This window comes from Hemicordylus capensis, chromosome 2, assembly GCF_027244095.1.
Source record: "Hemicordylus capensis ecotype Gifberg chromosome 2, rHemCap1.1.pri, whole genome shotgun sequence".
In the NCBI taxonomy this organism is placed as follows: Eukaryota; Metazoa; Chordata; class Lepidosauria; order Squamata; family Cordylidae; genus Hemicordylus; species Hemicordylus capensis.
In genome coordinates this window covers 249,028,086-249,054,133 of record NC_069658.1, presented here as the reverse complement: position 1 = coordinate 249,054,133, position 26,048 = coordinate 249,028,086, and the positions used below count along the sequence as shown (strand labels likewise).

At 47.5% G+C, this 26,048-nt stretch overlaps 2 protein-coding genes and 7 non-coding genes across 11 annotated transcripts in view; 3 read left to right on the top strand and 6 right to left on the bottom strand.

Moving 5' to 3' along the window:
• LOC128343035 (zinc finger protein 271-like) overlaps positions 1-26,048 on the bottom strand; it is a 159,866-nt gene that overhangs the window by 113,333 nt on the left and 20,485 nt on the right. The gene's annotated exons all lie outside the window — the stretch shown is intronic.
• Positions 974-1,046, top strand: TRNAV-CAC (transfer RNA valine (anticodon CAC)). The gene has a single exon. It is a non-coding gene; the product is annotated as a tRNA-Val (tRNA).
• TRNAE-CUC (transfer RNA glutamic acid (anticodon CUC)) lies at positions 3,973-4,044 on the top strand. The gene has a single exon. It is a non-coding gene; the product is annotated as a tRNA-Glu (tRNA).
• TRNAV-AAC (transfer RNA valine (anticodon AAC)) lies at positions 5,590-5,662 on the bottom strand. Its single transcript has one exon. It is a non-coding gene; the product is annotated as a tRNA-Val (tRNA).
• TRNAF-GAA (transfer RNA phenylalanine (anticodon GAA)) lies at positions 5,909-5,981 on the bottom strand. Its single transcript has one exon. It is a non-coding gene; the product is annotated as a tRNA-Phe (tRNA).
• On the bottom strand, positions 6,061-6,133 carry TRNAV-CAC (transfer RNA valine (anticodon CAC)). The gene has a single exon. It is a non-coding gene; the product is annotated as a tRNA-Val (tRNA).
• On the bottom strand, positions 7,453-7,525 carry TRNAF-GAA (transfer RNA phenylalanine (anticodon GAA)). Its single transcript has one exon. It is a non-coding gene; the product is annotated as a tRNA-Phe (tRNA).
• TRNAV-CAC (transfer RNA valine (anticodon CAC)) lies at positions 7,603-7,675 on the bottom strand. The gene has a single exon. It is a non-coding gene; the product is annotated as a tRNA-Val (tRNA).
• On the top strand, positions 12,990-24,993 carry LOC128343064 (zinc finger and SCAN domain-containing protein 31-like). 2 transcript variants are annotated; one of them, XM_053291539.1, is made up of 4 exons: positions 12,990-13,104; positions 18,375-19,201; positions 20,884-21,010; positions 22,412-24,993. In XM_053291539.1, the coding sequence occupies exons 2-4, from the start codon at positions 18,458-18,460 to the stop codon at positions 23,413-23,415; spliced, it is 1,875 nt and encodes a 624-aa protein (XP_053147514.1). In that variant the 5' UTR covers positions 12,990-13,104; positions 18,375-18,457; the 3' UTR covers positions 23,416-24,993. The 2 variants fall into 2 exon arrangements, with proteins under 2 accessions (XP_053147514.1, XP_053147513.1); XM_053291538.1 differs by lacking the exon at positions 12,990-13,104 and adding an exon at positions 16,217-16,496.

The window sequence follows — 26,048 nt, the reverse complement described above, 5'->3', positions numbered from 1 at the left end:
GCCAAATCCTGACCACTAGTCCACCAGGGAAAGATGCATGCAGGTGTCTGGGCTGTCACAGCCATTTTTCCAATAGTCTTCATGCTGTAGTGGGAATATTACTTTCCCCTGAAGCCCTTCTAGCAAAGGATTGTCAGGGATTTCAACCCTGGTTGTCTTGCACCCAAACTGAAAAATCATGCTCCTTCACCAGTGTTTCCCCAAACATTTTGTGACTGAGGAATGCCTAGACCACTACCACCACCAACTGGGGAACACTTTTCTGTGTGAGGCAGTAATGCTTCTGCACGATATCTAACCAATCTATCTATCTGCAATTGTCTCAGACCTTTGCCTTCGCTCCAAAGGTGGGTTGTTGTTTTTTAAACCCAACCACATTTGGCACTAAGACATTCCTTTATGGACCAAGCCCCCTCCCCAGTGCACAAAGGAGCAATTCAGCTGAAAACACAGGGAATTAAACCCCTGTGCATGGAGCTGAATATCTGAGCTGGGTACACAGCAGAGTGATATCTGCTGCATGAGTGAGGAGTTCGAACTTCCCATTCTTTTAGAGCTAACCTTGCTCTGCTGAGCCAAAATGGCTTTGTTTGAACTCCCCATAGAGCAGACTTCTCACTGCACTGCACTGGGCCAGCCTGCCATGTGGCACACTGGTTGGGAAAGCCTGACCTAATCTGCAACCCAAGGAAGGTTTCCTTCCTCTCTCTAACAAGCACAGGTTTCAAAAAACATAAATCTTAAAGATACAGACTTCCTTGCCCCTGCCCCCACCGCATGAATTTAACAAGCAACCTGAGGATCTGAGAGGATCAGACAAGACAGTAAAAGCCAGTCCTCACCAGATGTTGACAGGGCAGCCATGACTAGGACAAGGCTTCCTCAGGCCTCTTGGAGGACTAGAAAGACAGCTGCATGCTGGAAAGTGCACTCTTGGCCGGATGGCAGAACAAACAGGCTGGGGCCAGGCCTGGTTTCTGTAGTGTAGTGGTTATCATGTTCGCCTCACATGTGAAAGGTCTCCAGTTCGAAACTGGGCAGAAATATTCCTTTTGTGGATTCTGGCTTTGTCCCATTTGCTCCCACTTGTGTGTGTGTGAATGAAGTGTGTTCAATCAGCTTGGGCTGATCAAAAACTTTCCCCCACAAAAGGTGCAACTACCTTCTCCAAGGGGCTTGTCCATTATTTGAACCTGTTAATGCCCCAGGTCAACAAACATGTGCCAGAAAAAGCTCCACTGGCACCCTGTAACAAAGCATGGGTTTCCCCCCTCATCTTCCCAGTGAAGTCTGTGGCCAAAGCAGGTGTGGGTGTGTGGGGTGTGTGTGCTGCCCTCTCTGAGATTCAGACTCCAGAGCGTCAGATTAAGAAACAGATGTGCTGTCTATAAGAAGGCTGGTGCCAAGAAAGCCACAGCTACCTTTCCTACCCCAAACAAAAGACAGAGCCCAGTTGAGAGCTTCTGCTTCCTCGGTGTAGGAAGGGACTGGGGGCAAAAAGCTTCAGTGCCTGGGAACTGAACCCAGGCCACAGCAAGGAGAGCACCACCAATCCCAACCACCAGACCGCCAGCAACAAAGCTGGCAAATGTGTCACTGCTGCCGGGCTTCTTGGCAAACCGCTTGAAGGTGCAAGAGTGTAGGAAAGCTGCATCTCCTCTTGTGCAAAAAAGGATTTCCAGATCGAGAATCGAACCTGAGCCACGGTGGTAAAAGCTCCAAAGCCTGACCACTAGACCACCAAGGAAGGGCATACACAAGCCTGACATATCACATTTCCAGTAGACCTCACACTGCAGCAGTGGGGGCAAGATATCCCCCCCCCACTAAATATACAGCCTTTTCTCATAAGGGTTTCTCTGGGCTTTGAACCCAGATCCTTTCACACCCAAAGTAAGAAGAATCCTGCCCCTAGCCTGCCCCAGGGGAAGCCTCACCTCTGCCTTCGGCAAAAACACAGCCTTGCCTTGCACTGCCACTGAAGCCTGGCCAAGGGGGAATACTGCCTTCTCTGAGGTTTGAACTCAGGACCTTCAGATTCTGTGCCTGATGCACTGCTTACCACACTGGCACCAAGGAAGATTTTATTGATTGATTGATTGATTGATTGTTAAATTTATACCCCGCCTTTCATTAAGAAGATCCCAAGGCGGCTCACAATAAAATTTAAAAACAAGATTATAAAAAATTCACATTAAAATATTGAGCTAAAAAATATAAAGACAAATCTGATGTAAAAATAAAATGAAATACAAGCATAAAAAAGAGTGTGGTGCCTTTCCCATAACAATCCTCCTGATGCCCTGTTCGAAGATGGAACCCAGGCAAGAACTTCCTTAGCTTTGATAGCAATTAGGGGCAGAAAGTGTTTCAAACTCTGTTGGGACACAAGGAGGATCACAGTGGGAAGGCACCAGCCCCATGTCGGCACCAGCCTTCTTAGTGCAGTAGGCAGCACATCAGTCCCACAATGAGGATGTTCTCACGTGCAGCCTAATCCAGGCTAGGGATGCCCAGCCCAGGTTAGGCTGCATGTGAGAACAGCCGGGCTCAGGCCCAATCCCAGTAGGACAGCAGTGCTTAGCCCCTCTTTCGAACCAGGCTGTTAGCCGAGGTTAAGGGAGTGAGCATGTCCTTACCCCAAGCTAACTAAAGGAGAGGAGAGCTGGTCTTGTGGTAGCAAGCATGACTTGTCCCCTTAGCTATGCAGGGTCTACCCTGGTTGCATATGATTGGGAGACTAGAAGTGTGAGCACTGTGAGATCTTCCCCTCAGGGGATGAAGCCGCTCTGGGAAGAGCATCAGAAGGTTCCAAGTTCCCTCCCTGGCTTCTCCAAGATAGGGCTGAGAGAGATTCCTGCCTGCAACCTTGGAAAAGCCGCTGCCAGTCTGTGAAGACAATACTGAGCAAGATAGACCAATGCTCTGACTCAGTATATGGCAGCTTCCGATGTTCCTAACTGCTCGTGTGCTCCCTGGGGCTATATTTCACCCCCGTGGACACAGAGACGGGCACCTAGAGCACCCGTCTCCTGGGGGAATCCCCCAATGCAAGGGTTTCTTACCCTTGGGCCCCCAGATGTTGTTGGACTACAACTCCCATCACCCCCAGACATGGCCTTCATGGCTGAGGATGATGGGAGTTGTAGTCCAACAACATCTGAGTGCCCAAGGTTAAGAAATCCTGCCCCAATGCATTGTGCATGTTGCGCAATGCATTGTGGGACTCACGGAAGCCAGGACAACGAGTCCCGGCCTCAGATCTATCCGCCCTGCTCCACACTGCATGGAGCAGGGCTGATTGTGTGGGAGCGCTCTCTCCGTGCTCCCACTGCATAACCGATTATTGTCAGGGGATGGGGGGAAGGCAGGGTTGGGAAAGCCTTCCGCCTGCCCACCTGGTAGGTTGTGTGTATGGCCTCCGTCAGCCTGAGCCTTGGAGAGGGCTACACCCCCTTTTACTCACAGGCTCCAGCAGCAGGGTGAGGAAAGCCTTTGTCAGAGGGCAGAAGAAGCCCTTTCCTTGGGAGAGATTTGTTTATCTGGAAGCATTTGGCTCACTTCTGGTGTGGGAGGAAGAGGATTGACATCTCTGAGAATCCACAAGGCAGCTGTACCTTTAGGGGGGAAGTTTTTGTCCCACCACACAGTGTAAGGATGGCCACAGACGTGGCTGTGATGCCTCAGAGGTCTCATGTGTCCTTGCCTGGTAGTGCTTCTTTCGGGTGACTTGGTCACTTCTGACATTTGTCAGATCTTAACTTTGTGTTTCGAATTAGTTCCTTCAAGTATAAAGATTAGACGCAGTCAATTCTTCAGCTTCAGAGAGTCACATCCACAACCCACATTCAATTCCCAGTCAGGGAAACCTTTTGCTCCCGCGGGGAAGTGCAGGGCCCTGCTTGTCCATGCTCTGCGGCTTCAAGTAATTCAACAAAAAAACAGGTGGCAGAGGCTTCTTCATCACCTCCATCCCTGGTGGTCTAGTGGTCAGGATTTGGCGCTCTCACCGCCGCGGCCCGGGTTCGATTCCCAGCCAGGGAATCCTTTTACCAGAGGGGAGGCTCAGGTGTCGACCAGGCCTGTCCTGGGCTCTGTCTGTGGCTTCAAGCAATTTGCTTTTTCTCCTGAGAGTGATGAAATCTTAAAAAGGGAGGAGTGGTTTTCAGGCTGGAGATCCAGCTTCCATACTAAACGATGAGGTCACATTATTTTGTTCAGAATCCCCTTTGCTCTCTTGCCTTTGCTCTCTTGGCATTTTCCTTCATTTAGGAAATTGCAGCAGCAGCAACAACAACAAATAGGGGTGTGCATGGACCGGTTGGCCTGGTTTGTTGTGAATTCAAACCAAATTTGGACTGAACCATGAGTATTTGAACCAGTTCAGTCCAACTGATCAATAGGGATGTGCACGGAAACGCGGAGCTGCGGTCTGGCACTGGGGTGCGGGGCTCTTTAAGGGCAGGGAGAGGATATACTTAACCCTCCCGCCACTTCCCCCCACCAGCACGCATATTTTGGTAAGCCTTTGAGGTGGCAGGTACCTCCCTGCCGCCCCTTTCCCCGGTCGTCAGCAAAAGGCTTCAGAAAGCCTTTTGCACATGTGCACATCGCGGGCGCACGTCACATGCACCCCAAAAGTTTACCAAAATACCAAGCCCCAAAGGCTTACCAAAATACATGCACCTGCGGGGGGGGGAGCGGCAGGAGGGGTAAGTACACCCTCCCGCTGCCCTTAAAGAGCCCGCCATCCCGGCATCGAACTACCGAACCGCCCCCCATGTCCGGACTGGTCCGGAGGCCTTCAGAATGGCCTCTGGACCGGTCCGTGCACATCACTACTCATCAGTTGGGCCGGTCAGTTTAATGAACCAGCTCAAAGCGCTTGGAAGTGATTCACAATTTAACCACTCAAACCGCCCTGGTTTGCAGCGATCCGGTTTGCGATTGAACCAGCCAGCACACATCCCTACTCCAAAGTCCTTTCCAATTCTAAAAGTTCTAGGATTCCCTTCCCATGTAGCCTAGTGGCAAGAATTAGGCAGTTTCACTGGGTCAGCCTAGATTTGATTCCCATTCAGAGAATCCTTTTTGCCAGAGCAGAGGTGTGGGTACCAGCCCTGCCTGTGCTGCCCTCTGCAGCTTCCCGGTGATTCACCATGGCTGGGGCTACAGAGGCTTCTGTACCAGCTTTGACCCTGGTGACCAAGTGGCCAGGATTTGGCTCGCTCACCTTTGCAACCTGGATTCGATTCCCAGCCAGGGAAGTGTTTTGCCCGCTAGTGTCCGTCCAGGCTGAGGTAACAGAAGCTCTAGGCTGGGTTCCATCTTCTTTTGGGGTTTTGTAAGTATTTGCAATATTTGCTTTTGGAGCAGTAATTTGTTTTAGCTTTTTATTGTTTTAGAGGCTTGTTTTAATTGTAAACCGCCCTGAGCCATTTCAGAAGGGCGGTATATAAATCAAATAAATAAATAAATAATGAAAACTAACATCCTTTGTTGAATGTCTTTTTTCTGTCTTAAGGGCAGGCTTTTTGTTTAAGAGCAGGCACCCTTTTTGGTAGGCCACCCAGGGCTGAGAAAAAGCAATGTTTCTGCCCGGTTTCGATCCAAGGACCTTTTGCGTGTTAGGCAAACATGATAGCCACTACACTACAGAAACTCCAGCTGTCTGCCCAGGGCTCCTTTCCAGTGCCATGGGCTGCTGTGGTGACCTCATGAAGCTCTTAAGGGCTCACAGTAAGGCCCTTTGATAGCTCAGCAGACAGAGCAAAGGAGCTCTGGCTTGAAGGTATTGCCCCCTTTCCCCCACAAGGCTGCTGCAAGGATTCACCTCTAATCTTCTGAGCCCCACAAAAGGCAGCCAAGCTGGCAAAAAGTGCTTCCCCAAACAACCTCCACCATGCTCTGCCAAAGCCCGGGATTGAACCAGGGACCTTTAGATCTTCAGTCTAACGCTCTCCCAGCTGAGCTACTTTGGCTGCCCAAGCTGACTGAGGACACTCCATTCACACACACAAGTGGAAGCAAATGGGAGAAAGCCAGAATCCACAAAAGGAATGTTTCTGCCCAGTTTCGAACTGGGGACCTTTCACGTGTGAGGCAAACGTGATAACCACTACACTACAGAAACCAAGCCTGGTCTCAGTCTGCTCAGCACACAGCTGCCTTTCTATCCCCGCAAGAGGCCCAAGGAAGCATTGACGCAGTCATAGCCACCCTAGAAACATCTCTTGAGGGCTGGCATGTTGGTGCCTCTCACTGTCTTGTTTGCTCTTTTAAAGTCCTCAGGTTGTTTGTTCAGTTCATGTGGTTTCAGGGCAAGGGAGGTTGTATCTTTAAGCTTTCAGTTTTCTTGCCTTGCCCCCACACACATTGTAGGCACCCACAGGAGAATCTTGGAAGATGACCTTAAGAAACTGGGAGCATCATCTCAGAGAAGGCACTCTTCAGTTAAACTGGCCCTGTTTAGGGCTTTAAAGGTCACCACCAACACTTTGAATTGACCCCCAAAATAATTGGCAGCCAGTGGCATTGGTATAGCAGCACTGGTATAATGCATTCTCAACAGGCAGTCCAGTTAGCTTTGCTGCCCTATTCTGTACCAGCTGAAGCTTCTGGATGAAATTCTGCAAGGTACCTCAGTGTAGGGGTGTGCGTGGAACCTATCCGGGTGGTTCGGTTTGAGTCCTTACCAGATTCCCCTTTACAAGCATATAGAACCGTTGAACCTGGCTGAACTGATTCGATCTGAACCGGGCCCAGTTTGGTATGTGCTCAGACCACCCCCTCCTTTGGAGGGCCGCTCTGTTTCAGGCTCGAACTGGTCAAACCGAGCCAGTTTGAATAGAACCCAATTCAATTCGAACTGGTTTTGCACAGTGGCATTTGCCCCCTTGTCTGGTCCTCGCAAGACCTCAGGTCACCTATTTGATTTCTGCTGGAGTGGGGAGGCGGCCTGTGGGTGGCCCTTTTCCTCTTTCTTCAGGGCAGCCTTTTTGTCTCAGTAGCTCCCTCTTTGGGTCAGATTCCCTCTGGGTCCTGGGGGCTGAGAAAAGGACATGTTTCTGCCCCATTTCTATCAGGGTCCTTTTGTGTGTGAAGGCAAATGTTGTAGCGACCACTCTACAGAAACTCCTACTGTTCCCAGAGGGCTGCCCAAGCCAGCTCATTTCCAGCCCTCTGCCGTGGTACCCTCACACAGCACGGGCGTGTGTGTATGTGTGTGTGTGTGTTGCAGTAGTGCCCAGTTTGCCCTTCAATATCACAGCTGGCAGAGGGGAGGACTATAGAGCATGTTGCAAGGCATCATTCTTTAGGCTGCCGGGTTCAACTCCAGCATGAAGGAGCCGCCCTTTCCCCCCCAAGGGTTCTGCAAGGAGCTGCTAGCCGCCCCTTCTCTTTTGAGCTCCCACGAGGTAGTCAGCTTGGCAAAAGGTGATTCTCCAAACAAGCCAAAGCCCAGGATCAAACCAGGGACCTTTAGATCTTCAGTCTAACACTTTCCCAGCTAAGCTACTTTGGCTGCTCAGACTGATTGAGCACACTCCATTCACACACACTACAGCTGGGAACAGGAAAAGCCAGAGTCCACAAAAGGAATGTTTCTGCCCGGTGTCGAACTGGGGACCTTTCGCGTGTGAGGCAAATGTGATAACCACTACACTACAGAAACCGGGCCTGGCCTCAGCTTATTCATTCTGCCCTCCGGCCAAGAGTGCACTTTCCAGCATGCAGCTGAACAGACACTATTCACCCACACACCTGGGAGCAGATGAGGCAAATCTAGACTTGGGAAAAGGAATGATTCTGCCCAGGTTTGATTCGTGAAATTTTCATGTGTGAGGCAAACATGATAACCACTACACTACAGAAACTGGGTCCTGCTTGGCCTGCTCCTCCTGCACTATTGCTAGAAACAGTCTTTCAAGCACGTGGCTGCCTCTCTATCCCTCTGGCCTAGGCCTACTTAACTTCGGCCCTCCTGCAGATGTTGGCCTACAACTCCCATAATCCCTGGCTATTGGCCACTGTGGCTGGGGATTATGGGAGTTGTAGGCCAAAACCAGCTGGGGGTCCTAAGTTGAGCAGGCCTGCTCTAGCCCAACCTCAGTTGTAACCCCAGCCCCCCCAGCCCCCCCCAGAAATGGGAGTGCAGTCTTGTTGCCTGGTCCAGTCCTCTTCTGAATGTGTTGTTGTTGTCCTTGTCTCTGGTCAACTAGTAATGAGTGTTTGATACTTTCACCTCCTCAGCCTGTCTTCTGCCCAGCCAGTACAACTCCTCCTCACCCACCCCACACACCCCACGTTCTCTTTCCCCCTTGAGGGAGCCAAAGGTCTTTCACAGGGGCTTCAGAAGGATTGCCATGGGAAATGTGCCAATTTCTTTTTAAGCAATGGCCTTCTTAGCACAGTGGGCAGCGCAGCAGTTTCATGAGCTGAAGGTCCTGGTTTTGAATCTCAAAGAAGATGCATCTCCTTTTGGTTCCAGGTGTCTGTGGAAAGATGGTGGGAGTCTGTGCTTTCACAGAGGGAGGAGATCACACATTCTTTGGGAGACGCTTTTGGTGCAACGGGACCTGGATTTATTTATTTATTTATCTATCACATTTTTACACTGCCCCAAACTTTCATCTCTGGACGGTTAACAATAGCATAAAAGAAGTTAAAATATATACAAAAACTATATATCTATATCTATCTATCTATCTATCTATCTATCTATCTATCTATCTATCTATCTATCTCTACACACACACACACACACTATATATATACACACACACACACACATATATACAAAAAGAGGTGGGTTTTCAAATGCTTTCTAAAAATTGTCAGAGATGGGATTCAAATGCTAGGGAAGTCCTTGAGAAATCCATAAGAACATAGGAACATAAGAACAGCCCTGCTGGATCAGGCCCAAGGATGCCTATCTAGTCCTGCATCCTGTTTCACATGGTGGCCCATTTTCACACAGTCATCCATCCCGTTTTTGGCTATGGGTTTCAGTTATCAATTGTAAGCATTTTAACTCTGCTCTTAAACAGAAAGTCTCTTGATATCAGAATAGGCATGCAAAGTGGATGAGGGGCAGAGAAGCCACTGAGTAGCTGATCCTTAAAGCTATCAGAGAAGTCCTTGGGAAATCACCCAACCCATTTTTGGCTATCAGCTCCACTTCCTGGTGATAGATCTGTGGTGTGGGAAACAGTTTATTGCTCTTTTATTTCAGGCATATGCACACATTGCTGTAATTATTTGGAGGAGGAAACACTGTCTTTGCTGCCGCTTCACCGGAGAGGGGGGCATATTATCGGACAACAATATATCTCTCTTCTCCCCCCACCCCTCAGGAAAAGTTGTATCAAAGAGAGGAATTCCTGCCTGAACATCTATATCTATATTATTAATTCTCCAAGACGGGCCATGCATGGGGACGTGGCAGAAAGGAGGTGATTGGCTGACAGAGGGGGAGGAGGTGATTGGCTGACGGGGGGAGAGAGTTCCGGAGCAGCAGGGAGTTTTGCAAGGCGGCTGGAAAGCAGTTTGACAGTTGGCTCGGGGGTGCTGTGAAGCGGCAAGGAGCTTGGAGGCTGGGGGCAGCTTCAGGAGCTGGACAGTTGGCTCTGGGGGCTGCTTTGCAAAGTATACTTTGCATTTTTAACCATTTATAAATTTGACCATTTAACCATTTATAACCATTTTGTCAAGAGCCCTGTCGCCTATTAAGATCATCTGGCCTTTCCGGATAGCAACTTACATTTGCTTTACTATGTATAAGCTTTGTGTGTTTTCGTTGGAGCAGGGTTTTGACACTAGCTTGCATACAGAAACAGCAAGGTACCATTTGCACTGCCACAGCCTGTATTTGGATTTTATCTTAACATTTCAGGTTTACAGTGGTGTCTGTGCTGATTTTCCTTGTGTTGAGAACAGTTTGCTGGGTTGCTCTGTTTTTTCCACGTGCCATGTGAAGGAGCTACCCTACTGATACAACAAAGTATTCCTGTTAGTTGCATGAGTCTGTTGTGCTGTGTTTTGGACTTCCATTCTTCTTTCAATTTTTCTTTAATCTCTTCCTCTCAACCTTTGTAATCAGCCCTTAAAAAAATTTTTTTTTCTCGGTGTTCTTGAGCAAAGCTACTAGGGGTAACTCCTTTCATATCATTTGTTATTGCTTTATAATCTGCTTTCCTCAGTTTCTTCCACCATTCATGTTAATTCCTGTTTGATTTTAGTTAATTTTCTTTTATCTTTGCTTTTTAACCAGCCTTTGAAAAAAAGATCCCCCCCCCGCCCCGTGTTCTTGTGCAAAGCTGACAGCCGATGAACAACTTTACATGATCTATTCCCCTTAGAAGTTTTGAGTCTCCACGGGGAGATTCTTCAGGTTAATTCTACTTCTGGTTAATAAAAGCCATCGTTTGTCACTAGAATGGTAAAGCTAATGCAAGAATCACAGTGCACTTCTCCCCCTGCTGGCGATCTTGTGCAAATTCACCAAGAAAAAATGTTTTTACGGTTAGGTTAAAAGCTGGTGCACATCAGCCTTTGCTATGTGACTAAAGGTGATCCACTGCAACTCCACTGGCGAAAGTGGAGCAGGAGGAGGGCAGGAAGAGGATGCTGTATGAACAGTCGCTGCTTGGAAAAGATGTAAGAACCCATTGCCAAACTGCATAAGGAATGGAAATATGAACGTTCTCAGCTTTACTCCGAATTATGCAATAACCAGTCTGTTTCCTTATTTACACTTTGAATATGATCATACAAAATTGTGAGATCTGACACCACTACCTCCTGCACTAAAGCTCACAGTTCATAAAACACTGTGGAGAGGTCCAGTTGCAGTTGCTACCGGCTCGTTTGGTGGTGACTTGGGACCAGGCCTTCTCTGTGGCATATTTGAAATATGCTCCTTGTCAAAATAAAAGCATCTCCATCTCTGATTGCTTTTAGGAAGAATCTAAAGACACATTTGTTTTCATGTACAGAGCCTGATTGTAGGGACAAGTTACCTATTTTTGCTAGGAGATCAGCAATTTCACATTTGAGTTCCTTCAGAACTCTTCGATGGATGCCATCTGACCCTGGGGGTTTGTTAATTTTTAGTTCTTCAAGACAGTTTAGAACATTCTCTCTCATTGCCTCAGGCCCAGTTCTTCAGTCTCCAAGCCTGAGAAGCTCAGTTCAAAGTTCCCCACCCAAGGCTCTTGAATAAACTTAGCAGTCGTGGGATAAGGGGACAGGTTCATTTGTGGATCGATAACTGGTTGAAGGACAGGAAACAGAGTGGGAATAAATGGACGGGGAGCTGTACTGGGACCAGAGCTCTTTAACTTGTTCTTAAATGATCCAGAAGTTGAGGTAAGCAACAAAGAGGTAGTGAAATCCAGAACAGATTGTGAGGAGCTCCAAAAAGATGTCTTCAAACTGGTTGAGTGAGTGACAAAATGGCAAATGCGTTCAATGTAAGCAAGTGTAAAGTGATGTATATTGGGGCAAAAAACCCAACCTTGCATATACACTGATGAGGTCTGAGCTGTCAGTGACTCACCAGATCTTGGGGTCATGATGGTCAGCTCATTGAAAGTGTTGACTCAGTGGTTGGCAGCTGTGAAAAAGGCAAATTCCGTGACAGGGATCATTAGGAAGGGGACTGAAAATAAAAATGCTAATATTATAATGCCCTTATACAAATCTATGGTGCAGCCACATTTGGAGTACTGCGTACAGTACTGAAATGTGTACAGTTCTGGTCACTGTATCTTAAGAAGGACATTTTAGAACTGGAAAAAGTGCAGAAGGGGGCAACCAAGATCTTAAATGACAGGGGGCGACTACGGGAAGACATGATAGAGGTGTATAAAATTATGCATGGAATAGAGAGAGTGACCTTAAAGACCTTAAAGGACAAATTGAAGACAGATCATCCTGGAGAGCATCTATCTATGTGGTCATTAAGAGTCGACGCCGACTTGATGGCGCTTCATCAATCAATCAATCAGAGAGAGTTGACAGAGATAAATATTTCTCCTTCTCTCAAAACACTAGTAACTGAAGATCAGGAAATTTAAGATAGATCCCATGAAACTGAAGACCAGGAAATTTAGAACCGACAAAAGGAAGTACTTTTTCATACAGTGTATAATTAATCTATGGAATTCTCTGCCACAGGATGTGGTGATGACAACTAGCTTGGATGGCTTTAAAAGGGGCGTGGACTAATTCTTGGAAGACAGGTCTTCAATGGCTACTAGTTGGTGGCTATAGGCCACCTCCAGCCTCAGAGGCAAGATCTTGCCTCAGAGGCAAGATGCCTCTAAATAGTTGCAGGAGATCAACAACAAGAGAGAGAGTATGCCCTCACCTCTTGCCTGTGGGCTTCTCAGAGGCATCTGGTGGGCCACTGTGTGAAACAGGAAGCTGAACTAGATATGCCTTCAGCCTAATCCAGCAGGGCTCTTCTTATGTACTTATGTTTACTCTTTCTTGTTCACTCTCTCTACTCCATGCATAATTTGTTAGCATTTTATTTTCAATCCACCTTCCTAATGATCCCTAGCATGGAATTTGCCTTTTCGCAGCTGTTGTGCACTGAGCCAACACTTTCAAGGAGCTGTCCACCACGACCCCAAGTTCTCTCTCCTTGCCAGTCACCAACAGCTCAGACCCCATCAGTGTATATGTGAAGTTGGATTTGTTTTTTGCCAAAATATGCATCATAGTCTGGAACTATCAGGCGCGTAACAACGATCGGGCAAGGGGAGACAGTTGTCTGGGGGCCCCACTGCCTGGAGGGGCCCCCCAGAGGCACCTCACGTGACTCCCCATTGCCCCCTGCCCAGCCCCAAGGCCCCTCAGCCACTTGCCCTGTTCGCCGTCTCTCCAGCTTGTTCTCCTGGCCGGCAATCCAGGCAGCAGACAAGCTGCAAAGAGCTCCTTTTCTCCCGCCTCTCAGCTGATCGGCGGGTGGGCGGGGAGGTCTGGTGTAGGCCTCTGTGAAGCCTGAACTCCAGTAGGGCCCAAGCCAGCCAGGAAGGAGGAGGCAGCCAGAGAGGCCTCCACTGTTCTCTGCAGCAGAAGACCCCCTGCTGCCAGGTAGAGTGTGAACTCCTTTTTATGGTTACCTTCCCCACCCACCCCCCCACCCGGATATATAGGGATCTGCTTGCCATAGGGCTTTGATATGGGGGGGAAGGACTGAGAAGTCTCTGAATATTTATTTTTAAACAGCTTGGAAAATTTGCTGGCTTTAAAAAAACTATCTAAAAAGTCCTATAAGTGGCTTGTTTCATGGCAGAAAATTACAAAAACTTCTGGAAGAAACAGTATTATATTTATTTTATTCATTCATTTATAAATGCACTTATGTTCAAGTTGTTTTGCAACCCAGAAGGTCTGAGTGAGAACTGTGAAGCATGTCTTCTGCTTTTATTTTATTTTATTTTTCTTGTGTGTGAACTGCTCCCCAATAACCTGCAGGGACTTCAGGGTAAATCTGGCCAACATGTGAATGCAGCACCTCTATTCCAGAGGAGATGTGTGTTAAAGGGCTTTAAAAGCCTCCTGTGAAAAACCTCCTGGAATCAAACTTGACTGAATTTGTTCAGAATTCTGAGAAAACAAACATAGGCTCACCCTGCATGGTTGAAAGTCGCCTTGGCTAATCTGCAGCGAGGGGCCCATTTTAATCATTAATCTTTCTAGTGTGTTCTAGGCATTAAAAGTAAAACAAATGTATAGTACTCAATGTATATCACTATATATTGTGACGTGTGCGTGTGTGTATTCAGTGAAATGTATTTGCAGGCAGCATACTTATTTTGGAATATCAGACTTAAATCCTTGGGGGCCTGGGGTGTGCGGAGGCCCTGGACTTTGAGTGGGGGGGGCCCATTTTAAAATCTTGTCTCTGGGCCCACTCCAACCTTGCTACGCCCCTGGGAACTATATGTGTTCCAGACTAGTGTTGCAAGGTCATAGTGCAGAGCCATTGCACCGAAACAGGAATGTCTGTCAGACTAGTCCTTGTGATAACAGAAGATGTTGAGAAGTTGCACAATGCATTGCACAACATATTGCACAACTGATTATACAACCTTGTAGTGCAACCTTATTTTATGTATTTATTTATTTAACAAATTTCTATACTGCCCAAAACTCACATCTCTGGGCAGTTTACAATAAAAAATACCATTAAAACAAAATCAAAACATTAAAACAATTTACCAATTAAAACATGTTAAAAGTGTTAACAATCAAAACTGTAAATCTAATTAAAAGCCTGGGTGAACAGATGTGTCTTGACTGACCTTTTAAAAGTTGTCAGAGACGGGGAGGCTTTTATTTCAACAGGGAGTGCATTCCAAAGCCTTTGGGCAGTCTTCCAAAGTGGAGTCTTTCTCCACTTGCATGCCAGCCATCCACCTTGCCTCTTCAGACCCTGTAGTTCTTCCATATACCATGAAGAACTGTATGCCAATTTCAAAGCAGGTCGGAAAGGACGCTTAGGAGCAATCATGCCCATCACCCTGGTGAGTTTGCTGTTCCAGTTCTTCACCAGGGCATCAACAGGATCACCGGCAAAGCCAACACTAAATCCCTCCAAGGCTTCTTGGAATCCCACTGGATCCAATAACCATCCTAGGTGGACCATCCTAATAGGCCCCTCATCCCTGCAGAGGTGGGACGTGATTGTGAGTCCAACTTTAAACAGATTGTGATCCGTCCATGACAAAGGGGAAATCGCAGGAGTCCCCACCCACAGAACTCCTCCGTGATCAGAGTGAAAGACCAGATCAAGCGTATGACTAGCAATGTACGTAGGTCCCGAGACCACTTGGGATAGGCCCATAGTCGGCATGGCTGCTATGAACTCCTGAGGGGGCTCTGGATAAATTGGCCCCAAAGTGAACATTGAAGTTCCCCACCACCAACGCCAAGTCAGAGACAAAGTCCATCAGCACAGTTAGGGACTCTGTTGGCAGCAGGTCTTCTGTTGGTACACCAACAGAAGTCCCAGTCTATCTCTGGACCCCAAACTCAAGTACACACATTCGATATTGTCTGACATTTCAACAGGGATCCTGGTAAAGGAGATGTTACTCCTATAGACCACAGCCACTCCACCACTCCACCCACGTCCTCTCACCTGCTCCTCAACAGAATACCCTGGAGGGTGAAGCTGGGGCCAGACTGGGCCAGCAGCCTCCCCCAACCAAGTTTCAGTTATACATACCAGGTCGGCCCCTTCATCCAGAATCAAATCATGCATAGTTCTGATTTATTCTGGACTGACCTGGCATTACAAAGGAGCAGTGTGAGGCTCTGTGGATGGTTGGCACTGCTCTCCAAAGTCAACAAGCTGGCAGGGCAGCTGGAAGGGGAAACAGCTATTAGATTTCTGATTTCCCTTCCCCTGTAACAGCCCACTGACCTGCCAACGTTACGTCTTCTATTCCCCACCACCACCAAAATAGCTGCCGCATAGTCAGTGGATATGCCCCTTGTATGTGTACTGGATAAGGTCTTCCACTAGTGCTTGCGCAACATCACAGAGCACTACAGTGTTGCGCAGCTCTGCAAACCTGTTAGGTGTGCACGTCTCTCATTGCACTAGCACCAAACTAGTCTGGAAGTCAACCTCTATCCCACTATTCTTTTACACAAACACACCACTTACACAAGAGTACCAAGAGCGGGAATGGTTGTGCAACTATGAGCAGCCATGCAGTCACGTGACCTTCTTGCATATCTGCAACTTTGTTTGTTGCGCTAGAGCAGAATTCATTTGGATATCAGCCAGTAATGGGTGGTATTTACAACTCGGCACGTTTCAAACTAACAGGGATATAAATGCTGATAATGGTGTGGAAAGCCAGCAGCATTGCCTTGTTTTTATCTGGCTGAGTTTTAGTGGTGTTAACAGCTGCTGTGCTAGGTCCCCAGTGTATGCAAAATTTCCTTGCATGGAAGGAAAATCCATTATGAGGACATGCATTACTTGCTGAAACTCTGCCTGCTATGCAGCTCTTAAAGGCACATGGCTAAGGCGGAGAGGGGGACAGCCCTAGTGCGAAATTTCAGGCACAGCCCTGCCTATCAGTCAAAAGCCCTGAAAAAACAGGTTCTTGCAAGAGTTAAATGGACTTAGCGTCCCTCTGCTTGCTAGAGTGCCCCAGCAGGAGCAGAAGAGCAACGGAAACACATGAAGCCACTTCCTGCCTCCTCCCTGCCCTTTCCTTGGGAGAAGCGGGCTGCACTGCACCCGCATAGATATCTAGGATTTTAATGTTAAGTCTATGGGAGGAAGGAAGTTCAAAAGATGTTTAGAGGGGAATCATTCTGAGGTTGCTGACAAAGGAGAGAACAGTGCCAGAAGACGCAGGAAAGCCCCGTTTGTTAAACAGAGCCACTGAGCCAGGAATATCAGATTAGAGGAGACAAAGAAGTCGGCTTCCTTCTCAATACAAGCAAGCCCAAATCCTAATGTAAGTAGAATTTCCTGCCACTTAGTGGGGTAGGGAGAAGCGGATACAAAAAGAGAGGACCTTTTCCTGCAGTGTTCGTTTCAGTCATTGCTATAAACCTCGATCATTTTCATTTGACCCTCCTATCTGACCCTCCTCTATTCTATACTGTACATCAGTACCCCTGCCCTCAGCTCCACTCATCATAGGAACATAGGAAGCTGCCATATACTGAGTCAGACCATTGGTCCATCTAGCTCAGTATTGTCTTCACAGACTGGCAGCGGCTTCTCCAAGGTTGCAGGCAGGAGTCTCTCTCAGCCCTAGATGCCAGGGAGGGAACCTTGAACCTAGATGCTCTTCCCAGAGCGGCTCTGTCTCCTGAGGGGAGTATCTTACAACACTCACACATCAAGTCTCCCATTCTTGTGCAAGCAGGGTGGACCCTGCTTAAATAAGGGGACAAGTCATGCTTGCTACCACAAGACCAGCTCTCCTCATGATTCAACTATGCAACATGTAATTGCTGATTGATTGATTGATTAAGTGCTGTCAAGTTGGTATGGACTCTTAGAGACCACATAACTAGAGTCTCTCCAGGATGAGCTGTCTTCAACTTGGCCTTTAAGCTTTAAGGTCTCTCAGTGGTGCATTCAAATAAAATTGCCATCCCCCCGCCCCCAGAAGGTAAAGCCATCAACTGTTGTGTGATGGGCAGACAACTTTTTCCTTTGGTCCCCCTTATGCTAATTTTGACCTGAACGTTCTCTTGTGAGAACTTGAAGTTCAGCCATAGGATTTTAAAATGGCTGACATCCAGACGAAAGCTGTGCTTGCAAAACATGTTACACTATCTAGTTCTGCTCAGTTGGGAGCCTGTGTTCCAGAGGAGTGTTGTGTGAGTGCAGGGGCACACCAAGGTAATTTGGGTGCCCGGACCACCCAGCCACGGGCCACCCCCCCCACGCACAAGGGCCCCCTCTCCGCGTGCAAGGCCCCCCGAAATCTCCTTTGGGGGGCCCACCCTGCCCAACCTGCACTGTTTGGTTTTTTAAAACTCTTACCGCGGACGCGGGGTGGCCGCTGGTGGGGGGAGCCCCAGGAGCGATGCTCGGTTCATCCGTTAGGGCCAGCATCTTTAACCAACTGTGAGGCGCGCCTGCACAGTTTAGAGATCGTCGCAAGCCTGCGACGTTGCGGTTGCCACTGGCTCAGTTGGTGGCAACTTGAAACTGGGTCTTTGCTAGAGTTGCCATGAGATACTGGAATGTGCTTCCTAACGAAATTAGAGTTTCTCCTTCTCTGAGTGTTTTTAAGAAGGACCTAAAAACATACCTGCTTAGTCAGGCTTTTAGTTTATCATTTTAAAGCTTCAGTTTTAGAGTTTTTATTGTATGTTAAATTGTTTTAATTATGTTAATGTTTTAATTGGTTTTATATTGTGCGGACCGCCCAGGGACCTTTTTGTATGGGGCGGTATATAAATATACTAAAGAAATATTAAATAAATTATAATTAATGGCTGACATCCAAAGTAATGCTTGTTGCACGAGCGAAGGATGTTGCACTGGTGCATCAGGGTGCACTTGCAGAAGCTGTGGTGCACCTTGTCCTATGAAACCTCTTCGTTAGTTCACCTACGTTGCAGGGAATGATGCAAAACTCTCCACGGTCTTTGTTGCACAAGCAGGCCAAGAGTGCAAGAGACTGAGCAATGCTGAGCAACTACTCCGCTATGTGACCTTCTTGCGTGGGTCCATCACTGGTTCACGAGCACAGTGTTAGACTGGAAGTCAGCCCTTTATGCATATACCTGTATACTTGCTATTTGGTTGTTAATTTCTGCAAAAGGTTAACTTCTCTGCATGACTCTTGGTTATATTTATTCCCCCCAATTAGGCTCTTCTTGCTAATTGGGGACAGGCAACCCCCGCTCCCCTCGCTATAGGAGCTGTCAATAGTTATTTACAGTTTGGAGGCCAATGTGTGAAGTCCATCAAGGCTCCAGAATGTGGAAGAGGCTGGAAGAAGCAGCCAATAAAGGCCTGCATATGATGAAAAGCTCTGAGAGTACCAGGCAGTTTCTGACCGGAAAAGGCTTTCAACCCAAGTGTGTTAAACAGGAACCAGAGGAGGGGTTGCCCCATCACTGGGAAACTCAATGCCAAGAGTTTCTGACAACAGCACAGTCCCCTGACTCAGGATGGGGGAACCCTCAGATGTCCGAGGATCCCATGCCATGGGATGATGCAAATACATTTCTTACCTCTTTCGAGCAAGTCGTCTCAGTGTGTCGGTTGCCCAGAGACAAGTGGGTGGTCCTCCTCCTGCCTGCCCTCAGTGGAGAAGCCAAGCAGGCCTTCAGCAGTCTGGGGGCCAGAGACAGGGGAGACTACGGGAAGGTGAAGGCCGCCATCTTGCAAGGGCAGGCCCTCATGAGGGAGAGACAGCGCCAGCACTTCCGGCATTTCACCTACCATGAAGCCGAAGGGCCCAGAGGGGTTTGGAGTCAACTCCAAGGACTTTGCCGTCAGTGGCTGAAAGTGGAGAAACACACCAAGGAGCAGATCCTGGAGGTGCTGATCCTGGAGCAGTTCCTGATTGTCCTGCCCCCCAAAATGCAGAGCTGGGTCAGGGAACATGGCCCTGAGTCGTGTGCCCAGGCGGTGTCCCTGGCAGAGGAATTTCTGTTGAGGCAGCAAGAGTCCGCCAGATGTGAAAAGCAGGTGAGAGAATCTGATATCTATCTATTTTTTTTAATGTGTATACATTTATATCCTGCTCCTCCGCCAAGGAGCCCAGAGCAGTGCACATGGCTATGTTCATCCTCACAACAATGATGTGGGTTAGACTGAGAGATAAATGACTGGCCCAGAGTCACCCAGTGAGTTTCATGACTGAGTGGAGATTTGAACCCAGGATGCCCCGGTCCTAGTCCAACACACTGCAACCACTAGACCATACTGGCTATCATCCAAATTCAGCTGCCTACATACATTGTGCAACTTGAGCAATTTATTATTGTGACATTCATGTACATGACACTTTACAAGTACTGAGAAGACCGGCCTTTGCCCCAGTAGGCTTACAGTCTAAAAATGACACAAAGAAAACGACAGAGGCAGAAAGTAAAACTGAAAGCAAGGATAAATTGGAGGGAAATACACAGTCATTTTGTGGATATGTACAAAAGTTAGTTATAGTTATAGTTAACTATAGTTATTATATATAGTTAACTATATATATTATATAGTTACTAGTGGCTTTGTAGCCCGTTGGATAACGGGCGCTAGGGGAGCTCTGCGCTCCAGACCACCGCCGCCATTACCCCTCCCGCCCGCGGCTCTGGCCGGGCCCTCCACCCACCGCCGCCCGCGGCTCCGGCCTGGTCCACCGCTGCCCGGGCCCACCGCCGCATTCTTCTCCGCCGCCTCGTCCGGCGGCCATCCTGGGCGGCCAGAAGCGGCCGCCCCGAAGAAGCCAGGTAAGCGGCAGCACAGCCAGGCCTCGGCCATGGCTCTGCCGCCTCCTTGGCCGCGCCGTCTCCTCTGGCCGAGGCGGCGGCTTTGCCGCCGCCTCGGCCAGTGTCCCCCGCCGCCGCTTACCCGGCTTCTTCGGGGCGGCCGCTTCTGGCCGCCCAAGATGGCCGCCGGGTGCTGGCGGTCCTGGCTCCCTGGCTCTGTTCTGGCCATGTGCTTCGCGCATGCCCAGAAGAGGCCAGGGAGGCACGGACAAACGCTTGGTGTCCGTCCACGGACGGACACCAAGCGTTTTATAGATAAGGATAGTTAGTTATAGTTAACTATAGTTAGTTATAGTTAAGTTTGGTTATAGAATGGAGGGGAACTTCTTCACAGGAGGTGGCTTGATGGCATTCTCCTTTTCCCTCACCAATAGTAGTCGGGGGCAGAATTCCCTCTAACAGGGATTCCCAGATGTTGTTGACTACAACTCCCAGAATCCCTAAGCAAACGCCATTGCAGCTGGGGATTCTGGGAGTTGTAGTCAACAACATCTGGGAATTCCTGTTAGAGGGAACACTGGTGGGGGCTCAAATATACTGACTGACATTCTGACTAGATTACTTCATGGAAGTGCCATTGGGCCAGTTCACACAATCAAAATAAACCAAAGTAAATCCCAGATCCCTAAGCCATGTGCACTCCTGTGGAGCACGCTGTGTGCAATGCAAAAAACCTCCCAATCACAGTTCTACACTGTGACTGACTGGCATTCAGCCAGGATGGACCAACAGTGATCAAATCACAGATCACCTATCCTAGTTGATTAGCTGCCCCTGCCTGCCTGCCTGCCTGCCCCCCAAGATTTTGCCAGGCATTGCTTATGCACTTCAGCTTGCTTAATAATATTGCTTCCCCACCAAATGGTTTTCTTCCTGCTGTTTCAGGAGCAGGATCCACCTGCGGAGGAGACTGCAAATTCTTCCACAGAAGACAAGGATCTGTTGGATGTTTGGAACAGACAGCTTGGAAGGGAAACCAAGCAGCAGAGGGGTGAATTTGTGAGCTCTCAAGGTAAGTGTCCATTGTGCCTACAGTACTGGATTCTTGCTGAGGCAATTTCACTTATCTGTCTTTTTACTCTAAAAATCAACATGTACATTGATGACACAATGACGACGGCGACGTAACAGTTTGATTCTCCAGAAGTAAAATGTTATGCTCCCTAATTCTGGATGGCATTTCCTTATTCCTTTCTTCACAGTACTGAATCTCAGATACTTTTACTTATTAACTTGTGTCCTGTTTATCCTGCTTTTCTAAACCAAGGCTTGCTCAAAGCAACGTACCATAAAAACATGGTGGTGGGCATGATATGCAAGCCCTATGGAGATGGCAGGACTTGTGGAACTGCTGCTGCAGACCCAGAAGCAAGAGTGCCACTGTACTGCTATAGGTGTTACCGTATTTCCTCCCATTGTCACAAATGGGGGCAGGTGTAGGAACTGCGGCAACACTGGTAGCACTACACAATCCTACCATCTCTGTAGGACTTGTGTATCATGTCAGCCTATATATGTGTGTGTGTGTTTTAAAATTACCTGACATCCAAGCTAATGCTATGAGGATGCAAACAAGTTGTGCTAGTACAAGGATGTTGCATTGGTTAGCTCTGTTAAGACTGAAGCTTGTGTACCAGACTTGTGTTGTGCGACAAGGTGTGGAAGCTGATGCTCACATCCTGTCGCACACTCCTGAACACCAGGTACAAGAAGGCCATATATATAAATCATACATATCATGTCAGCCAGTATATATGTTGGAGCACACTACACTGATCCTTTAGCCACATTTTCTCCCCAGCATGCATGCATGAATACACACACACACACACACACACACACACGAGCAAATGTGACTGAAGGATCAGAGTAAGGTAAAGTTGTGCTGTTGAGTCAGTGTCGACTTGTGGCGACCACAGAGCCCTGTGGCTTTCTTTGGTAGAATTCAGGAGGGGTTTACCATTGCCATCTCCCGCACAGTATGAGATGATGCCTTTCAGCATCTTCCTATATCATTGCTGCCCGATATCGGTGTTTCCCGTACTCTGGGTAGTGTGCTCCAGTTGCCATGTATTCCCAGAAAGCAAAAGCTGACCAACAACTGGCAATGCAAAAATCACATGCCTCCCTTGCTCTCCATCTGAACATAGTGTGAGATCCTGCTGGGAAAGAGGACAGAAGCCCGCAGTAGTGTGTGGAGAGTGAGCAAGATCTCACTTAGAACTTGCATGCACTTCTCACATCACACAGTTTATTGTCACCTGAAAATGACCCTGATCTCAAGCATAGCAGACTTATTGTGACTGACCCCCTTCACACAATCCACTGTGGGTGGTGGTTTTTGTTTTAGAAATTGAGAGATTATCCAAAGCAAGATATGATTCATGTCCTGTCTCTCTATTTCTTCTTGCAGATGATAAGCCGGTCTGCAAGGAGGGGAGTTGTTTTCATCAGGAAGGACCTGAGCAAGTGCTGCCAGAACAAATATCTCTGAGGAGAGGCAAATTTCTCCAGTATTATAAGGAGAGACTAACATACGAGAATCATCAGGGACCAGGGAGAGAACTGGAGAACAACCCAGCAAAGAATGTGGCTAGAGCACTTTGTTGTCTGGAAGATGATGTTGAAAGAGATGCAACCAAAGCTCAGCAAAGAATCTTGCATGGTGAACAACAAAGCAAAAGTGTGGGCATTGGAGGAATTGTCAGAAAGGGTTCAGATATTCTTCAGTCTCAAATAATCCTCATGGGAGAGAAACCGTATAAATGTGCAGACTGCGGAAAAAGTTTCCGTCACAGGTCAAACCTTACAGGGCACAAGAAAATCCACACAGGAGAGAAACCGTACAAGTGCCTGGAGTGTGGGAAAAGTTTTAGTCGCACTTCAAATCTCCTGGCGCATGAACGAATCCATTCGGGTGAGAAGCCATTCAAGTGCTCTCATTGTGGGAAGAGGTTTAGTCAGAGTTCAAGCCTCTTAGTCCATGAGAGAGTCCACACAGGAGAGAAACCATTTAAGTGTTCAGGCTGTGGGAAAAGTTTCAGCCGGAAATGGTATCTGGTGGCACATGAGAGAATCCACACAGGAGAGAAGCCATATAAATGCTCGGACTGTGGGAAAAGTTTTTATCACAGCTCAAGCCTTCTATCACATGTACGAATCCACACAGGAGAAAAAGTTCAGACTGCAAAGAAAAATATAATCTCAAGTCAAGCCTTATGTCGCATCAGAGGACCTATCATACAGGAGAGAAAAGAATCACTAAAAAATTCAGACTGTGGGGAAAGCTACCGTTGGCTTTCTGGTTTTCTTCACCCTAAACCAATCCACACAACAGGAGGAAAGTCCCATAAAAGTTTGGAAAGTGAGGAGAATATCAGTCTTGGCGCAGAACTCTCTACCTTTTCTCTGCACTGAGCAAATGAAAGCAGAGACATGTTAAAATTCTGCCTGTAAGAAACATCAGTGTAAGGTCATTTATTACTGGGGATCAGGAAACAGCTCAGTTTTCAAAAAGCTACTTTCCAGTGCACCAAACTGACTCATATCATATCATATCATAAGCCTTTATTACGGTCAGAGACCAGCATAAAATTACACATTAAACCAAACTGACTCAAAGAGTTTGTTTGTTTTTTAAATTCCCATTGACATCAGTCAACACAGTTTTTCATATTTTTAATTGTACTACCAATCGTGCTTCTTTTCATTGGAACCTTTAAAAATGTGGGTTTATTTTTTAAGGGGGATCTTGAAAGTTCATATTTGGAGGTATGGAAAATGTGCAAAGAAAACTGTGGTGGAAAATATATTTTCAAAGTCCTTCCCAGCTTTGGTAGCACCAAATGGAGGTGGCATTTTCAAAAACAAGTTTCATTTGTTCTCTTTCCTTCCCTATCCCTTTTGTGTCTTGTTTGTAGGTTGTAAGCCAGTGATGTTCACTGTTTTTCAATAGTGGCAAAAACCGGTCAAAGTTAGAGCCATGTCACACAGCACTGACCTCTGCGAAGCATTGCGTTTTCCCCAGGGTTTGGGTGTGTGCACTTCAAGAGAAACAGAGCCCTGAAGTCCAAGTAAAGTCATGTACGGAGCCCTGAGAAGTGTAGTTCTTTCCAGCATTTTCCTCGTATAACTCTATGTGGAAAGTGCTGGGAAGGACTACACTTCCCAGTGCTCTGTATACGCCTTCCAAGATGGTGCTGGGGATCAAGAGGGCCTTGTTTCCCTTACAGGAACCTCACTGGCACTGTGCAAATGACACTGAGAAGTGGGACAGTTGCTTCCACTCGGTGCTAGAGGGGCTGTGTGGAGTATTTGGCTTTGGCCGAAGCTTTGTACAGGCCTAAGTCAACATCTAACTAAGAAAGCACTGGTGTTTGAATGCTGCACGTGCCTCTCAGAAATATGTCCCTGAGGGCTGTGCAGCCCTTAGGGACATATTTTCAGGTTACACAGACAACTTCTGGAAGCAGTGCAAATTGTCAACATTCACTCTACCCCCCACTGTGCATGCAGGTGCAGTAGTGGGGAAGCTTCCTACAATGCCAGTTCCCAGATGGCAATTCTACTTCCCTTCACTATGGGAAGGGCAGGTGTGCATTCACATATCATCTAGATTTACGTCGAAGTCCCTGCGAGCTATTGGGGAGCACTCCATACAAGATTTAGATTTTTCATTGTGCATTAGAGTTTTGCCCAATTTATGTACAGGGTAAACAAATCCACTTTTTGCGTCATTTTAGGGGGCAAATGCGAAATATCCAATATGCCCTGTAACCTGCAGTAATTCGCCCCTCTTAATCCTGCGGTAAAGCCTGCTGCTGGTGAAAGGCCCTGGGGAGGTCCAGTTACAGTTGCTGCGCGCTCAGCCTGGGCTTTGGAATGCACTCTCTATCAAAATAAGAACTTCTCCATCTCTGATTGCTTTTTTAAAAGACCCTTAAGACATACCTGTTTTCTCAGGCTTTTAATTAAAACTAATTTTAAACTGTTTAATTGTTTTGCTCTGTGAAATTGTTTTAATTGTTTTATGCTGTGAATTGTTTTTAATTGCTTTTATTCTGCCAAAGTGTTTTGTTTTAATATTGTAACTTGGATGCTTTACACGTGGGCACTTTCCAGACTAGACCCTACAACAGGGCCAGGACATATCTTGGAAGTGTGCTTCCACACTTCCTGTGTCGTGACACTGCAGTCCCTACCTGGACAGCAGGGTACCATCCACATTTCCAATGCCTTGTCTGTAATTTAAATGCTGCAATATAGAGCTAGGACATTGTATATCTGGCGTGAAAAAGCTGCTGTTTTTTCGGGTTGTTAGTTTCCCCGAGACTGCTCCTCCTGCTGTTTACATTTCAAAGGCGACTTGCCTGAATGGAGGCATTTTGCTGCTTATGAGCAGCTAGTCTGGAAAGCACTAGATAGATAGATAGATAGATAGATAGATAGATAGATAGATAGATTATAAGGCTGTATATAAATAAGATAAATATGATAGATAAATAAATAAAAGGGGTGGGCAGGGAGTGTTGGCATTGTGGCAGTAGCCTAGGACCTGCCAGGTACTAGGGTTTGCCCAAAACTGCTGCCTAATGCTCATGCCTGGCTTGTTGGGTTTATTTTTAGCTTGCACCTACCACAACATTTATTTATACATAGTGCTTTCTAAGCAAACCTCCTATAGTGGTTTACGCAAAAGCAAAGCTATAGGACAAAGCTACAAGGAAGAACAATCAAAAGACTTTTAAAGAGCTAGCCCTTTCCATCCTACCGTCTTGGATCATGTCAGCAGATAGACTGTGAGGCTATTCTTACGGTCACAAAAATCGGGCTAGGAAAATCCTAGCCCGGTTTTTGTGATCGTAAGAACCACCGAGCTTGCAGCCGAGCCCGGTGGTTCTGGAGCGGCTAACCCACTCCTGTAGCCCACCCCTTAGCCCGGGTTTGTGGAGCGTGCGCTCCACAAACCCAGGCTACCTGCTCGTGAGTAGCCGCGGCGCAGCTCCACACCGCGGTTACTTGTGAGTAGACCCCCGGCCGGGAGGCTTAAA

Excerpts from the sequence above, each read along its gene's own strand:
- LOC128343064 (XM_053291539.1), top strand. The coding sequence starts at position 18,458 with ATGTGTGAAGTCCATCAAGGCTCCAGAATGTGGAAGAGGCTGGAAGAA. Across the intron at positions 19,202-20,883 it reads CCGCCAGATGTGAAAAGCAG|GAGCAGGATCCACCTGCGGA; the intron begins GTGAGAGAATCT and ends CTGCTGTTTCAG. Across the intron at positions 21,011-22,411 it reads TGAATTTGTGAGCTCTCAAG|ATGATAAGCCGGTCTGCAAG; the intron begins GTAAGTGTCCAT and ends TTCTTCTTGCAG.